The sequence below is a fragment of the Siphateles boraxobius genome, unplaced genomic scaffold (assembly GCF_051911475.1).
Source record: "Siphateles boraxobius isolate OS27281-9 unplaced genomic scaffold, OSU_SipBor_1 66, whole genome shotgun sequence".
NCBI classification, from domain to species: domain Eukaryota; kingdom Metazoa; phylum Chordata; class Actinopteri; order Cypriniformes; family Leuciscidae; genus Siphateles; species Siphateles boraxobius.
In genome coordinates this window covers 29788258-29807196 of record NW_027509193.1, presented here as the reverse complement: position 1 = coordinate 29807196, position 18939 = coordinate 29788258, and the positions used below count along the sequence as shown (strand labels likewise).

The 18939-nt window shown below is 41.5% G+C and overlaps 1 protein-coding gene across 1 annotated transcript; it reads right to left on the bottom strand.

Annotated features, from left to right (window-relative positions):
* Positions 1–14452: 14452 nt before the first annotated feature.
* Positions 14453–17828, bottom strand: LOC143722215 (intercellular adhesion molecule 1-like). The gene is made up of 4 exons (XM_077213505.1): positions 17338–17828; positions 16700–17029; positions 16077–16310; positions 14453–15269 (listed from the first exon to the last, which is right to left on the bottom strand). The coding sequence occupies exons 1-4, from the start codon at positions 17615–17617 to the stop codon at positions 15199–15201; spliced, it is 915 nt and encodes a 304-aa protein (XP_077069620.1). The 5' UTR covers positions 17618–17828; the 3' UTR covers positions 14453–15198.
* Positions 17829–18939: the final 1111 nt, after the last annotated feature.

Below are 18939 nucleotides of genomic sequence, written 5' to 3'. Positions count from 1 at the left end.
CACACATCGCAAATAGCGCACGGCGCAATAAAGCGATCACAGTCCCACAGTGTGCATTGCACTTCGCTTTTTTGCCAGCGGAACATTTTTGTACACAGTTGTAGATGCAGAGAATATCAGCAAAGCATCGGTTTGCCGCTCTGTACGAATTGTGTACCTGTCTTTAAAAAATACTTAATGTGTTCATCACCTTCCCTGGCCACAGAGCGATTCACATTATTAAACAGGCCTTTTATGGAATCGCTGGTAAGTTCAAATAAGAACTATATAGAAATGGAAATATTTATTGTCTTTTAATGTAAGACAGGCAATTGACACACTTAACTTTTGTAGCTTTCCCAAATGTTATCGGAGCTCTGGACTGATTGCACCCACGTGTGCATAAAGCGCCCGTCTGGTCCGCATGAAGCAGACTTCGTTAATAGGAAATCATTACACAGCATCAATGTACAGGTACAGTCCCACTGAGATTATATTGTAGGCTAGAAGCGATGGTTATTTACAATAAGCTGGGCAGCAGTGTTCTATTCATTGCAAATGCATTAACAATTCCATTTATATGTAAGTCCAATGTAGTGACCTAATTTTTTTTTATTATTTAGATGATTTGTGATGCAGATTGCATCATCACAAATGTAGAGGCAAAATGACCTGGCTCAGTGCATGATTCCAGAATCTTTCGGGCCTCTTCTCTTTCCCACCAACAAGCACAAGGTATGTTAGTCACTTAACATACAGCAAAAACTACAGCTTTAAAATACCTTCACCAAATTCAATGCTTTTATTTTATTTTTTAATTTTTTTTATTCAGGTCAATTCTCAGGAGTTTTGCTGGGAGACAAGGGATATGCATGCCTGCCTTATCTCTTGTCTCCCTATCAGGAGACGCAGACTGATGCACAGCACAACCACAATATTGCCCATGCACGCACAGGAGCTCGTATAGAGATGGCATTTGGGCTCATCAAGTAAAGGTTCCAGTGCCTGAATTACCGCAGAGTGATTCCACAAAGGGCATGTGACATTGTAGTTGCATGTGTTGTGCTACATAACATTGCCTGTCTGAGGAGAGAGAGGCAACCAAGGATGGTTGTAGAGCAAGACTGGGACATTGAAGGCATTTTTGATGACAATGAAATAGGCAGGGTTATAAGAGACAGTTATGCCAATAATTATTTTTATTAATACTGTCCAAACCATGTTAAAAGTTTTCACTTTCCCCTTAATTTACCAGACACACAAGTCATATTTAATTTTTTATTTTATTTAGGTTGAAGCTGGCTTTTGGGGGTGAAAACATACAATTAAATGTGGTCAAAAAACAAAAAGGTCATGTGTCATGGTTTTAAATATGGCAGTTCTACTTGCATTTTTCTCAAGCTGTTGGATTTCCAGCTCCAACTTTCTCATCTTGAGTTTTTTATATTGGATGTCAGTATCTATGGCCTCTATTTGTTTCAGGAGATACCTTTTGTAGACTCCCTTTATGTTCTGGGTTTTGTAGGAACATAAATTAAGTTTTTTCAATTTGAACTAGTGCTCTTGGCACTTTTTTTTGTAATTTTTTAATACTCACTTGGTAACGTGGTCCCAGACTGAGAGGGCTCTAGAAGGGTGTCAGCATCATGTTGCCAATAATGGAAATACACACAATTTAGCACCTCACAGGTAGGCTTTTAAATATATAATGTGCAAATCTGTGCCTACCTCAGGCCTCCTTGAACATACTGACACGGTCTCCTTCCTCATCCTCCTCAACTGTAGATGGGCCTTCAACCTAAAACCATTAATTAAACTTGGTTTAATAAATCACCACTTGACAAATCAGTGCTTTAAACTCATACTGTCATACTCACAGGGTTAAGCATGATGTCTGGTGGATCCAGAAAGCACACAGAATCTGGCATCACTATAAAACAAAAAGATTTAGTTAGGAATGCAAGAATAAAAATAAATAAAATAAACAAAATACCTTTTAAGTAGTGATCTCTTATACTGGATGGAATGGATCCAGATGCTGTTCCCCCCTCTATTCCCTCAATGACAGGCCTCCCTTTATTCAGGTCTAATGCCAGCTCCTCTGCAGGAGTAAAGTTGGCTTTTGGTGGCCCTCCCCCAGTGCCAGCAACCTCACTCTTCTATTTGGCAGCTGCAATTATTAAACATCATGAGACTGGACAGTTGTAACTTCAAGCTGGTTATGCTTAAGTACTTACATAGATTTATACTATATAATTAATACTTACCATTCTGAACAATATTTTTATATTTTATTTTCACCTGCTGCCGTGTTCTTTTTTCTTCACTTAATTTGCTGCTGTAAAAGTTACACACACACACGTCAATGTATTGTGACAAACATTTAATTTAACTTTAATAAAATATAGTAATGTAGGCCTACATTAATTGCTACTTACGCATTGAGACGATCAGCAATTTCCTGCCAGCCTTTTTCTCTCGTTTTATTAATTGCTGCGGTATTTCCTTTTTTTGTAATCATGTGTTTAAATTCTTCGTAAGATTCGAGAAGTAATTGCTGCTCAGTTGCCGTGAACATCACTGCTCTCTCTTTCTCTTTAATTGCCATGTTAAATTGATGAATCTATGCTCCACCATCAGGGTTTCTTAAGAATAGCGTACACGCGCAATTATCTAGACTAGATAAACCTGGTTCAAATTAGTGAGATTGCGTGAACTTGAATTACCTTTTATGAAACTGCCTTAAGCCCCAACTGATTTGTTAGGTTAATTCAAGTCGGGTTTTGGAGCTTAGTCTCCACTTTTCTAAGCTTCTTTTATGAAACAACCCCCTGGTCAACGTGTGATCGTCAACGAGTGGATCTTTGAGCTGGTGTGAGTGAGTGGAGGTGGGGCTAATTTGAATATTCATAGAAACATATACTAAATGAGGCAAGAGTGTAGAGTTACATTCAAGCTATTTTAAGGCATGAATCATTTTCTTCAAGGAATTTTTTTTTTAATATGCCATTTTGGTGATCAAATAGCGCTTTTCCACTGCATGGTACGGTTCGGGTCGGCGCGGCAAGGTTCGGCTCCTTTCGCTTTTCCACTGCGTGGTACGACTTGGCTCGGCGCGGCAGGGCACGGCTCGGTTCGCTTTAGCTCGGTTGCTTTTCCACTGCAGTTAGTACCGCTTCAAAGTGGGTGGGATTATGACTGATTGTTATAGTTTATCCGCTCCTCGGCAACCAACAAGAGGAACGTCTGCGCTTCTCGTCCACTGACGACGATTCAGCCATTTCTTTTTTGGAAGTTTTTTTTCTTCAAGCAAGTCAAGCAAGTAGTTTTAAAACATGTGCTACAGCGGTGGCTGTTACTGGCTATTTAAATCTAGCGGGTTTGATGTCTCGCAAATACAATGACGCTGGTAGTGACGATTCTGTCTGTCTGACCAATCAGTGATCTACAGTGCTTCCACTTCACATTTTATTATCGGTACGGTACGCTTGGAACCTCAACAGAGGTGGTACCATTTAAAGCGAGCCGAAGCAAGCCGTACCGTACCGTACCATGCAGTGGAAAAGCGCCACAAGTGAGCCGTACCGAGCTGAGCCGTACCGTACCATTCAGTGGAAAAGCGCCAAAAGATGAGTTTTAAGGGATAAAATGATTGATTACAGGGGGACTTTAAGACAATATTCAAGAGCACATGGCACATTGAAACAAACATGACAAGCCATGTGCTCAAACAAAACAGGAACATGTAGCTAATGAGAACACTCACTAGCCGCATGCTCCCACAAATCATAACATGAAAGCACGCAGCCGATGAAAACACGAACCACATGCTACATAGAACAAGACAACACAAGAACGCCTGGCAAATGAAAACATAAACCAGGCACTCTACAAAAACGTGCGAGACAAGAGTGAATGAACACTCAAGCTATGCTCTCAAACATGGAGCATGTGCAAAAGGCCCCTTAATAATAAGATGATGCTAGAGCAATGTAGCACTATTTTAGTTGGGACTCTTATTATGACCTCTGTAGGGAGTGACCGGAAGAGCAGCTTTCTCTTCCGCTCAGTGCGAATGGCAGATTGCATCAGCCGCTGCTAGTAATCAGGTTCACCGCCATCACGAACAGCTGAAGACGCGTTTCAGAAGCATTATTGCCTTTCAGGTGGATGTATCTTGTGTTTGTGTGTGTCCTATAGAGAAGAAACCACACACACATACAAGCATCTACATCCTTTACTACGAGCACGCCAAACATGTCCATGCCAGCTAATGGTTATTCAGCCCATTTTATGAGCCAAACCCACGTCAGTTTAAGCAGGGCCTACTGACTGTACTCCAGGTCTCAGCCTAGTGTGCTTAACCTGCTCACATCGTGTCATTGTCCACCAAGCCTTGCATGTGCAACAGCAATCGTCTTCATGCTCAAACACAGTTAAGGAACTCCATTCCCACTGGAGGCTGCTCTCATCAGTCTACTGCACTATTGATCTCAAGTTTTCATAGCTTGTTAAAGTTTATGTAAAGGCTGTCTCCTCCTCTCATGCTAATTCTGCATACCAGTGAGAATAAATCCAGTTCAAACTGATACATCACTCTGTGGTGTTCTGACCGACACACCTGGTTCACTGCGATCCAACTAGCCCAGCAGCTTCAGGTAGTTCTTCACTACATTTTGTGGTCCTTCGAGCCAGCTGTGCTGGGAGCATGCAACGAAGGGAAGAAGCAGTGTGGGCCCCATCCACTCGGCCCAGGCGGCAGTTAAGGCAGCCATCATATTTCAGAGATTATGAGGTCAGTGTAGCACGACCGAAGATACATGACTCGCATGTCAGCCCGCTACCACACACGCCGACCAGGGAAGAGTGGATTTCACAGCCTCATGTAAAGTGGAGTAGACTCCCCAATGCACGGGATGATTATTCCACGAGCTCTGGGGAGAGCATTAACAACTTGGGGCCTAGGATGGCCACATGCCCCTATGCCCTACACGGAGGATGAACCGAGCGGTTTACACAGAGAAAGCCTGGAGTACAGCTTAGCCTCACCTCATGGTACTAGAAGGGAGTCGGTGAGTTAACAACCTCGGGCCGAGTGCTTGGAGCAGCGCGGCAGGATCCGTCCTCAGAGCAATGGCCAGTGCCACCCCTTCCATCTTCGGGTGACTCATTAGTGTTAGAGGAGGAGGAGTTTGACAAGGGACTTCCCCCTCCACCATGGCCTTCGTTTGAGTACTCTCCACCGTCGGCGGCTGCCGAGGATCAGCGTATGGTCACCGTTATAGACATAATGATGAGCGAGTTACAATTGATGAGGGACAGTGTAACTTCCAGTGTCACAGCCCATACTCGGCCACATTCTATCCCTCGTAGCTTGAACAGCCCACAACCTAAACGAGGTCCTGGAAAGTACAACGTCCGGTCCTACACCCCGGGTCCAGAGCCCTACATGCCCATCTCCTGTACACAGCCCAGTATGTATCGCACAGATGCGGGATCTTCAACTCAGTACCCAGCCAGGCCTGATACAAGTCAATCACACCCTGCTCGAGGTAGACAGTTCTCCCCAGCATTGGTGACTCTGGGAGGAGGAGACTACAGGGGCCCCGTGCCGAAAACTCCTCTCTTCGTCCATAAGGACCCGATGGAGTTCTCTCGGCTGAAACTAGCCCTAGCCAATCTGCTACCCATTGACGCTTCAGAGCTTTTTAAGTATCAGATTCTGGTGGATCATGTGAAACTTGAGGAGGCCTGTCTCATTGCCGACTCCTTTATTAACTCGCCTAGGCCATACACTGACACCATGGCAGCCATGACCGAGAAGTTCGGCCAGCCGCATCATGTAGCATTGCAGAGGAACGCTGCAGTGATAGATTCATCTGTGATCAGAAGAGGAGATGTAGCTGCCTTTGAGAGGTTCTCCCTGCATGTACAGTCACTTGTGGGTATGTTACAGACACTGGGCCCAGATGGAGAAGTCGAGCTGAAATGTGGATCACATGTGGCATGACTCATCACCAAGCTTCCAGCAGAGATGAGAGGGAACTTCAGACGTCAGATGTTCCATCGTCCCGGACATACTCATTCGCTGCTAGATCTGGCGGTGTGGCTCCGATTCGAGTCGTGGTGCCAAGGTTACGACAACCCTTCAGACATCCATATCCAAGGGCTGTCAGGACCTCGAGCCGAGAAGCGACGGAGCAAGCTAGTAGCTACGGTGCTGCACGGAGCAAAGAGCTATACGTTGAACCGAGGATTGAGACAAGAGGGTCAGAACTCATCTGCGCCGTAATGGAAGAGCAAATCCAAACCCTACTGTCCATACTGTGAGGGCACAGAGCACTTCTTGAATAGGTGTCCAGTCATTCAGAGACTCACCAAAGAGGAGGTCATTGAGTGGATCAGGGTTAATAAGAGATGTTGGAGATGTGAGAGCACATCAGGCAGCGCAATGTGACCTCAAGAAACTCTGTGAGGTGTGTCAAGGGAAGCATCTGAGAGTCTTGCATGATGCCAAAGCACGCCCCAAGGCTGAGCCGCCAAAGGCTGAAAGCTGTCTGGTGAGCACTAGTACAGAAGTTCTCTACCTGGACAGACCATCGGCCCACTCTCGTGTTCTGCTGAAAGTCGTCAGAGTTCTCTTGCGCAACAGGGACAGGACATTAGACACTTACGCAGTTCTGGACGATGGTTCTGAGCGCACAATGCTCCTCCCCGAGGCCGTTGATAAGTTGGGTTTGGGGAAGAAGCCTGAGGACCTTGCTCTCCGCACGATTAGGCAGGAAGTTCAAACCCTGAAGGGAGCTGCTGTCTCATTTAAAATATTATCCTCTACCAATCCTAAGCGAACATTCCGGATAGTGGAGCCCTTCACCTCTCAACTCTTGGGTCTAGCAGACCACTCCTACCCCATCGCAAGCTTGAAGAGGAAGTACAAGCACCTGGCGGATCTTCCCCTTGAGGCATTCAATCACATTAAGCCGCTTGTGTTAATTGGCGCTGACTACCCCCATCTACTCAACCCTATCGAGCCAGTGAAGATGGGCCCTCCTGGAGGTCCGGCCGCCATTCGCACGAGACTGGGATGGACTCTTCAAGGACCCGCACACCTTACACAGTGAGCACCGAGCACCCAGCAGTGTCTCTTCACTAGTGTCTCACCCCAGATGACGGAGTTGATGCAGAACGTGGAGAAGCTTTGGAAGATGGACCAGAGCGTTAAACTGGCAATGAGGTTGAGCAGGATAAGGAAGCAGTTAAGCTCCTAGAGGTCAAGACAAGGCGAGTACAGGTCGCAGGCGTCCACAGATATGCCACGCCTCTGCTACGGAAACGAGACATTCCCCTTCAAGCTCCCAAGGAAGCCGTGCTACCCAGCCTCAGAAGTTTGGAGAGACGCTTGGCCAGGGACCCCCTACGAGCCGTTGAGTATCGTGCTGCTATCCACAAGTTGGTGGATACAAAAGCAGTCAAGAAGATTGACCAAAGGGAAGCCTCAACCAAAGATGAGTCATGGTATATACCCCACCCTTTGATGAGCCATAACGGAAAGAGTCGTTTAGTGTTTAACTGCTCCTTCCATTTCCAAGGTCGTAGCCTCAATGATACCCTCCTTTCTGGACCGACATTGGGAGCCTCTCTCCTGGGCGTTTTACTGCGCTTCAGGGAACGTGCAGTAGCAGTCAGTGGTGACATCAAAGGCTTGTTCCACCAGGTTCAGCTCTTACCAGAAGATCGGTCGCTCCTCAGGTTTATCTGGAGGGACATAAAGAGTGAAACCCCCCCTGATGTCTTCGAGTGTCACGTCTTACCATTTGGCACTGCGTGTTCACCGTGTTGCGCCACCTTCGCTCTCCAAATGCATGCGAGAGATCATGGGAGTCCAGGAGAAGGAGTCAGGCATTCAGTGGAGCACTGTTTCTACGTGGACAACTGTCTTCAGAGTGTGCACACAGCAGAGGAAGCTAAGGAGCTGGTGGACCGGCTCAGGGAAGTGCTAGCATCTGGAGGGTTTGAGATCAGGCAGTGGGCCTGTAACATACCTGATGTCCTCCGACACCTACCTGCAGAGGCGAGGTCCGACAGCATGGAGAGATGGCTTTCGCACGATGAACTCGGACTTTCAGAACCAGCCCTTGGACTCCGCTGGCATTGGGAGACAGACACCTTAGGCTACGAGAGCCGACCTCTGGAGTATGGACCACTTACCAGGAATGTTTACAAAGTGCTCGCCCGGCAATATGATCCCTTGGGATTTATTGCACCTTACACGACCCGCGCAAAGATGATCGTCCAGAGCATGTGGGACAAACCGCGTTACTGGGATGACCCACTGATCCCTCAAGATCTGCAGAAAGCATGGAACGAGTGGGAATCAGAGTTACACCTGCTGCCACGTGTCTCATTATCCCGGCACTATGCTTCGACTCAAACCGATCAGATGGTTGCTTCCAGACAGATCCACTTGTTCAGTGACACCTCTGAAAGGGCCTACGGAGCAGTCTCTTATCTGAGGACAGAAGATACTGAAGGACGGATTTACCTGGCATTCCTGGCGGCTAGATCCAGGGTAGCACCCCGGCGACAGCATTCCATTCCGCGCCTAGAGCTCTGTGGTGCCTTGACCGCTGCCCAATTGGCGAAGACACTCGAGAGAGAACTGACCTTGAAGACGGATCAGACAATCCTTTGGAGTGATTCGACAACAGTGTTAACCTGGTTGCAGTCGGAATCATGCCGCTTCAAGGTGTTCGTGGGTACCCGAGTACCCTCAAGTTTTCATAGCTTGTTAAAGTTTATGTAAAGGCTGTCTCCTCCTCTCATGCTAATTCTGCATACCAGTGAGAATAAATCCAGTTCAAACTGATACTTCACTCTGTGGTGTTCTGACTGACACACCTGGTTCACTGCGATCCAACTAGCCCTAGCAGCTTCAGGTAGTTCTTCGCTACAGAGCATGAATGTAACCCCGACACAGAACCAAAACCAAACTAGACAGGAGTGCCGGGATCCGGACACCATGCTCCGCACGTGAAACAAAGCACATGGACAAAAGAGCGCATGGCTTGAGCACAAAGACAAGATGATACATGAGTTTCAGGGCTTTGTCACAAAACTAAACCAGACTCAAGAACTTTCAATGAAAAACACCTTAAAATGTATTTTTTTTAAAGAAAAAAGAAAAAACACGTAAGGCATCACAGCCATCCACTGTCACAAAGATGTAAACAGACTCTTCTATCTGACACATCACTATCTGGCTAGATGGCTTGCTGTGGTTAACATGGTCTTCTATAACACCTTCTGTGTATTCTCACTGACTTTGTGTGAAAACTAGATATGTGTGAAACTGTGACCCTGCCAAGCTTTAATTGCTTCTAATTCAGTTTTTCAGAACAATTTTCTTGTGTTCTCCAAAATATCTTGTGCAGAGCTGAAATGGCTTTCACAATCTTAGGATTCTGCATATAGGAACCCTTACGAAAAAGTATACTTCAATTTTAATTTATGAAGTATACTTAATGTTCAAGTATATTTTTAAGTATACTAATGTCAATATGTACTAGTAGTAAACTTGTAAGTGTATTATTTGAATACCGCTTGGGACTAAATTGGCCCACTTTTAGTATATAAAAGTATATGTTTAAGTGTACTATAAGTGTGACATTAGTAAATTTTAAGTGCACAACTAGTTCATAATTACGTTTCTCATTTGTACTGCAAGTAAACTTCTGGGTATACTAGTAGTTTACTATTTTAATACTTGTACCCAATTTTTAGTTTATGAAAGTACACTTTGAAGTATACTCTCAGTAAACTACTAGTTCAGTAGTTTTATAGGCTACTACTAGTTTTCTTTAAGTGAACTTAACATTATACTTATAGTTTACTATTTTTTCATTATTTTTGCACTTGCAGTAGGCCTATACTACTATTTTCAAATGTTTACATTTTAAACAAAAAAGTTGAAAAAATACAATTTTAGTCAAAGACTCAGATTCAGAAGGATGATCTAAACACAGATGGAGTAGCTCAGTCCAAAACCCCCAAGGCTTCACAGTCGTTTTCTCTTCATGTCATGTGTAACGCTTCATTTCATTTGGTAACAATAAGATTTACACGCTGTTTAATGTTTGATGATCACGTTATTTTACATTTGAGTGAGCAATCTTCTATCACTTGTTTCAACTTCTTCTCCTGTGTTTTGATCCGGAGATTCTATGTACTAGACGAGTTGCCAAATATGGCGAGACAAATAAGCAACTGTAGCTTCAAAAACAAGCCCAAAACAAGCCCAATAATATTAGATTATTTAGTTTCGACATTATCATTTATTTTTCATTACCAATAAATGAGCCTGCAACATATTAAACTGAAACCGCTCCTTTATTAGAAAAGGATAAACGGATTAGGAAAAAAAGGATTTAAAAAAGGCTTGGAGAGATGGAAAAGGACAAAAAGACAATCAAGAAAAGACGGGGATATGTAACACACACACACACACACACACACACACACACACACACACACACACACACACACACACACACACACATATATATATATATATATATTTATATATCTTAATAAAATAAATTTTACCCATATGTATTTTATGTTAGTATAATTTTTTTATTAAAGCCTGTGATAATTAATATATTACAAAAACATTGTAAAAATTACAAATTTACCTTACAAAAGAAGGTCATCCCTCTTCTCCCCTGCACTGTCCATCATCTCCCCAACGTCTATCATTGGATTACAGCGTCGCGCGCGCTGCTGCCTGCACATTGAACGGGATTTCTCGATTTTTCTCCAAAAAGGGGGCGGATTCGGCGCATTGTTTTGACGAATTACGCCACAGCACTTATACAATTGCACTGATTGGCTATGGCTATGAGCAGTGTCAATCAATGTATTGGAGATTGAGAAAACGGCAACCGTGACCATTGATGTAAAGAAAACAAAGTTGCTTGTCAGATTTTCCTAACAAGCAAGCATATTTTTTTAATAAGCCCAAAAAAACGCAACCCGCAACCCGTGCTTTTTTAACGCGACTTACAAAAAAATAAAGCCCAAAGTCGCGTATTATAAGCGGACTTGGCACGATGTGTCATAGCGCCCCCTACCGTATAACAGTGAAAACATGGATAGCTGGAAAATTCGGTCAACGGTGGGGAAAGAGTAAAGTAGAATTAAAGTAAATTCCTATGTACACTACCAGTGGACTAGCCTACACAAACATTCAGATACGCAGAATTAGAAACATATCTGTTTTATATCAATACTTTAATCAATATTTTCAAACAATGTAAGTTTCATAAGACTGTGAAAAACTATGTAAAAAAGTATATTTATACAGGTCCTTTTCAAAAAATTAGCATTTTGTGATAAAGTTCATTATTTTCCATAATGTAATGATAAAAATTAAACTTTCATATATTTTAGATTCATTGCACACCAACTGAAATATTTCAGGTCTTGTATTGTTTTAATACTGATCATTTTGGCATAGAGCTCATGAAAACCCAAAATTCCTATCTAAAAAAATTAGCATATTTCATCCGACCAATAAAAGAAGTGTTTTTAATACAAAAAAAAGTCAACCTTCAAATAATTATGTTCAGTTATGCACTCAATACTTGGTCGGGAATCCTTTTGCAGAAATGACTGCATCAATGCGGCGTGGCATGGAGGCAATCAGCCTGTGGCACTGCTGAGGTGTTATGGAGGCCCAGGATGCTTCGATAGCGGCCTTAAGCTCATCCAGAGTGTTGGGTCTTGCGTCTCTCAACTTTCTCTTCACAATATCCCACAGATTCTCTATGGGGTTCAGGTCAGGAGAGTTGGCAGGCCAATTGAGCACAGTAATACCATGGTCAGTAAACCATTTACCAGTGGTTTTGGCCAGACCCGTCGCTATGGGCGGGCCATAGGGGGCCGGGCCCGCCCTAAAAAATGCTTCTGCACTTGAGGCACAGATAATTAAATTTTAATATTATCATTTGCTATTTTTTGTTGCATTCTTTATCATTAAAATATTAAAAATATAAAGAAACAATGGTGTGATTTAGTTTGATTGATGGGAATCTACACTGCAACAGCCTATCACGGCCTTACAAAAGAACGGTAGGCTACGTGACGTAAAAACTAAGCCGCTCAACAGTTACCTCGCATTTTTGAAAGCGGTTTCAAAACGAGTTTTCGCAGGCTTCGCTTCAGTTCCTTCCGAGTGGAATGATACTTCGATGAGGAGGTTCTGCTCGGAGAAATGCTTCCGCCCGCTGTACTGGGACTGGAGAGAGGACAGCGGTGCCTCCACTCAAAGTATCTGTGCGAGTGTATTTGCGTGCCTGCGTGTGTATGTATGTATGTATGTATGTGTGTGTGTGTGTGTGTGTGTGTGTGTGTCATGGCAATGCATATCCCTTTGTTGACTGCTTTAAAATGCAATGTTTGAGAGATGTTTCTGGTGTTACATCTAATATGTTGTATAGTCAAGTGTTTTATGGATATTCTCATAAATGATGTATCATAATATGATACCTGTCATATTGCTGTTGTTGGTTATATGTTTAACGTGATGATTACGTGCTGCGCGACTAGAGTTGAGATGTATTATAAATATACATACTGTAGGCTAATAATAATTGTGCCCCCCCATACATTTCATATGCCCCCCTTAAGAATGAGGTCTGGCTACGGGTCTGGTTTTGGCACTGTGAGCAGGTGCCAGGTTGTGCTGAAAAATGAAATCAGATGGAAGCATGAAGTCACCTGATAGCTAGCTGCATTGACCCTGCCCTTGATAAAACACAGTGGACCAACACCAGCAGCTGACATGCCACCCCAGACCATCACTGACTGTGGGTACTTGACACTGGACTTCAGGCATTTTGGCATTTCCTTCTCCCCAGTCTTCCTCCAGACTCTGGCACCTTGATTTCCGAATGACATGCAAAAAGTTTCTTTCATCCGAAAAAAGTAATTTGGACCACTGAGCAACAGTCCAGTGCTGCTTCTCTGTAGACCAGGTCAGGCGCTTCTGCCGCTGTTTCTGGTTCAAAAGTGGCTTGACCTGGGGAATGCGGCACCTGTAGCCCATTTCCTGCACACGCCTGTGCACGGTGGCTCTGGATGTTTCTACTCCAGACTCAGTCCACTGCTTCCGCAGTTCCCCCAAGGTCTGGAATCGGTCCTTTTCCACAATCTTCCTCAGGGTCCGGTCACCTCTTCCTGTTGTGCAGCGTTTTTTGCCACACTTTTTCCTTCCCACAGACTTCCCACTCAGGTGCCGTGATACAGCACTCTGGGAACAGCCTATTTGTTCAGAAATTTCTTTCTGTGTCTTACCCTCTTTCTTGAGGGTGTCAATGATGGCCTTCTGGACAGCAGTCAGGTCGGCAGTCTTACCCATGATTGCAGTTTTAAAGTGAAAGTGAAAGTGACACGTGATGGCCAAGTATGGTAACCCATACTTGGAATTTGACCTCTGCATTTAACCCATCCAAGTAAGTGCACACACATTAGGAGCAGAGTAGTGAGCAGTGAACACACACACACTGCAAACGTGGATACACACACCCGGAGCAACGGGCAGCCTTGAGTGGCGCCCGGGGAGCGATTGGGGGTTAGGTGCCTTGCTCAAGGACACCTCAGTCATATTCCTGCCGGTACTGGAATCGAACCAGCAACCTTTGGGTCACCAGTCCAACTCTGTTACCATTAAGCCATGACTGCGTGACTTTTGAGTAATGTAACAGGCTGGGAATTTTTAAAAGCCTCAGGAATCTTTTGCAGGTGTTTAGAGTTAATTCGTTGATTCAGATGATTAGGTTAATAGCTCGTTTAGAGAAGCTTTTCATAATATGCTAATCTTTTGAGATAGGAATTTTGGGCTTTCATGAGCTCTATGCCAAAATCATCAGTATTAAAACAATAAAAGACCTGAAATATTTCAGTTGCTGTGCAATGAATCTAAAATATATGAAAGTTTTTTTTTTTTTTTGAAAGTTTAATTTTTATCATTACATTATGGAAAATAATGAACTTTATCACAATATGCTAATTTTTTGAGAAGGACCTGTAATAGGTTACTCAATCAAAAGAGTTAACACAACTACAAGCCAAGTGTACTTTGAATACTTAATTATACTTTTAAGTATATCTCGATCAAAAGATTGAGTACAAGTACAGGCCACATATACTTGGAATTTTCTCTCAGTATGAGTCAAGTACACTTAAGTGTAATTTTAAGTATATTTCTGAGAAGTACATGAAGTATATTTTTGAGGAGTATATAAAATGTAGACTGAAAGTATGCTTTCTTATTTTTTAGTTTAAAAGAAGTATACTAATAGCACACTTGAATAAACTTCTTTTTCGTATGGGAAGTGGCACTACTGAACTTGTGCTCAGCTCACATTTCACCGAGTACAGAAGAAATTTAAAAGATGACCTGAGAAATGAATGATTAATGGTTAATGCCTTTAATTGAGGTATTACAAGATGACAAACAACCAAATATACTACAATACGGTTGTTATAAACTTTTAAAATTATGTCATGTACATCAGTGGTTCTCAGTTGTTTTTTTCCTTTTCCAGATTTCAAGATACTACTAAAATTGTTTATCATATAAAAGTACATTTTGTTTATTAATACAAATGAAATACTGGCAGGAAAACAGTTCCAAACTTCACAGTGAACAGTTAAATAACCCATGATATACATACATTTAAACCTAAAATCTTAATATTACTTTTAAAAAGTTATTAAATGTTATGTGTCACATGTACTTCGACAGATCTATGGTACCAAAAATTAAAACAAATAATATATTAACATACAAAACATTAGGTTAAGGCAATACTATTTACCAAATTTTTTTATGTGGTGACATTTCAAAGTGGTAAATTTATTTTGTCCAAAACTTTCAAAAAATAAATCTAAAAAAAATCGAAGTAAACATTCAAGAAAATGTACTTTTCAGTGACTATCAGATGTCATTTTCATGCTAACTTTTAAAGGCAGGAATTGTGTTAATGAAGAAAATGGATGTGTAATAGCAGTTTCCCTGATCATACATCAAGTCATTAATTTACATTGACTTCATACGCATGATTGGTGTAGCGCTACAAGTCAACAGCATTTTTATGGATTCCATGCAGATGAGTCCCATTTTGGAGGAAAAAATAACAATTCTGCAGCTATTTCTCTCTATGTGGCAATTATCGATGCAACCAGAAACGGGGAGAAGATAAGAACACTCCAGAATGTGGGACGACTGCCTGTGAAAGAAGAGCTGTGTGAATGATGGTACACTACAAACACACACACACACACACACACACACACACACACACACACACACACACACACACACACACACACACACACACACACACACACACACACACACACACACACACACACACACACAATGTTTTCAAAGCTCAATCCCTGTAGTTACAGAAGAGAGAAGAGCAGTGCTGGAGCTGCTGAAGAAACACCTGACCCGACATCCAGAAACATATTTTGTCATATATCAGCACAAAGAACTCAAGTATGGAGGACCAGCTCTACCATATTTAAAAATATTAAGAAATAAATAGCATTGAAGAAATAAATAGGGTAAAAAAAATACAAAGGAAGAATAAAACAGACAAAAATATTATAACATGCACATAAATAAATAAATAAGGTAATTACTACAAAGGTGAATAAATAAAGAAGCTAATTAAGAGATATATACATTTATGTCTCACTGTATAATTTAATTTCTACCTAGATTTATTTGTTTATTGTATTTTTTGGGGCAATTAATTGTATGCTTATTTATTTATTGAGCATTTATTTATTTCTGTATTTATTTTTAAATATGGTAGAGCTGGTCCTCCATACTCAAGTAAGTCATCAGATTTTTCACAAATGTGCCCTCAAATTCTTCATTTTCAATGAGAGCAAAATGACTGAGCTAAATAAATAAAACGAAATTAAATGCAAAATGTCTTAATGAACATTTATAAAATCATATTCAAATTTAAGCAAAAAATTGTAAATTATACATTTCATTTTTCTTTTCATTTACAACCCACCTGTAGATTTGAGGATGAACACTTTGCTGTCTTTTCCCTGAGAGTTTGTGGCGGTGCACGTGTAGTTTCCTGAACTGAGCGTGGAGGACAGAAGCACTGGGGAGTCGATCGTCTCTTTCAGATGTTTTGAGCTCCATGAGTATGTAGGAGCCGGGTTTGCCTTCACTGTACAGTTTAGTGGGAGCTCACTGGTTTTACTGATGGTCTCTGTTGAATTGGAGTGTTTTGGTTTATCTGAGGAGGACATAGATACATATTTTCACAACTGATTTGACAATTTAATTTTTAATATGCAATATTTATCAAATTATCTCAGTTAATATGCAAAACTCTGCATATGATGAAATATGACCCTTGCATATCATTCATGCTAGATAAGTCAAGTCAAGTCAAGTCAAATATATTTATATAGCGCTTTTCACAATACAGATTGTATCAAAGCTGCTTCACAGTATCAATCAAAACAACTTAACAATGTTTGTTTATTACTGGAAAAAAAGACATCCTAGTTTGGTAGAGCTGATCAATGGTATGATTGGTTAATTAATTTGAATATCCCTTCAGATAGTATAGACTGAATTAAATTGAATCAAATTGGCAAGCGGAACAATAAATAAACCTACAGTAAACTTCAACATTGAGATGTTCTGATGTGACATTAGGAGGAGGTCGAGGTCCTTCTTCTCCCAGTTCCAGCTTTGCTTCACACCAGTACTGAGCTCCATCATCAGCTCTGTCTGGACGGATCTGGAGTTTAGATGTTTTACTGACTGGAGTTATGATGGTGTCAGTGAAGAAGGTTTGATTCATCATAGTCTGTCCTTTGTACCAGTTGACAGTGAGATTCTGAACAGGAGCCACTTTGAGAACGTCACACTGGAGCTCATACTGGTTTCCCTCCATCATTGGTCCGATGTGATTCACAGTGCTGATGGATACACTGTCTGGAGTCTCTGTGGAGGAAGATTTACACACTGATATCTGCAGCCATGAATGTATAGTAGATATTTCTGAGAATGAAAATATAAAATGTATTTTGACAGATTTATGGTACCAAAAATTAAAACAAATAATATATTAACATACAAAACATTAGGTTAAGGCAATAATATTTACCACATTTTTTTAAGTGGTGACATTTCAAAAGGGTACATTTATTTTGTCCAAAACTTAAAAAAAAAAAAATCTCAAAAAAATCGAAGTAAACATTCAAGAAAATTTACTTTTTTACTATAAAAATATCAATAGCAGAGAAACTCACTGTAAACAGTCACTGGGAGAGTCACTTCACACTGTGTCTTATTATAGTTTATGTAGCAGAATGGCTTTATGTCCCATTCTGTCAGTTCTGACACTCTCCATGTGATCAGACTGTCTTTGCTTATGGGCACTGCTCCCTCACTGGCTTCCCATCCCATTCCTGTATGCGGAACAGAAGTGCTGCAGTTGACTGAGACAGGACCGCCGTACTTCACAATAACTCTCTGTGGGTTGAGCTGAAGAGGACATTCATCAGCAGCATGTGTACCTGTTAAACACATTGAGAAGGATGAGATTTAAAACTGGTGAAGATTCAGCACAGAATAGCAGCACTAAAGTATTGGATTACAAGCGGACACATAAATAACTTTATAAGAGTCATTAAGACCTGTTTGATTAAATAAGTCGCAACTTTATCACTGCAACTCAGATTGCAAGTCTGTGACTGAATAGCGGTAGCTCGAGCAACAGTAATGAAACAAAAAAAGAACTAACCCCACCCATAAACTATTTTGAGAGGAAATGTCACTGGGTTGACCTCAGGAACATTAACGTTACGTATTAATGGATGACTGCAAAACATACTCAGAAAAAAAGAAAGAAATAACCTGAATCCTTGCAATGATAATGGCCTTTTACCCTTAACCAGATAACCAGAAAATATGTAGAAGAGACACTGATATAGCTCGCGTTATTTTTAATTTGATGCCATCACAGAAAATTAACATTATACAAAAACTACATTAAAAACAAAACTACACTACATTTATACAAAAAAATGAATTTAAAGTTTCTCTGAAAAACATTTTCCAAGGGGTCCTTGGCCTGAAAAAAAGCTTCTGTTTTATTGCACACAGCGCCCACCTGTGGTAACTGCAGGATAGAACAGACAAAACCAATAATCATCTGAGTGACATCAACTGTAAAGCCCAATTTATACTTCTGCGTCGAACTTACGCCGTAGCTACGCCGTAGGCTGTGCGTAGCGCGCGCACCCTTCGGCGTACCCTGACGTGCACCTCTCCAAAAATGTAACAACGCGTCAATTCTACGCGGACGCAAGCGCTGTGATTGGTCTGCTCAAACCGCTCCCTCGGGTTTCACATGCTCCCTCTGCGTGCGTCAACGCGGACAACGACGCAGAAGTATACATTAAAACCAATGCGTAGTCTACGGCGTAGAGGCTGCGGCGTATGTCCGACGCAGAAGTATAAATCAGCCTTAAGTGTTCATCCACAACACAATATTTTGATCAGTTTAGGGTTCCTTCCACTATGGCAAGCCGAACTCCTCAGTTGGACTTTTATGACGCATGTAGTCAACAGTACTCAACATTTGAAGTGGATCAAAAAAGTTAATCAAAGTTGTCCTAAGACAAGAACGGGTAGCCTATAGCTATTGTTCGAAATTCATGGACTTTGACCCACTTCAAATGTTGACTACTGTATTATTAAACACATTTGTTACCTACAATTTAAAAAAAAATTAAAAAAAATTATATATATATATATATATATATATATATATATATATATATACATATATATATATATATTCATGCATGAAATGTATATCACAGTTTATTCTTGGCCTACTTGCATTT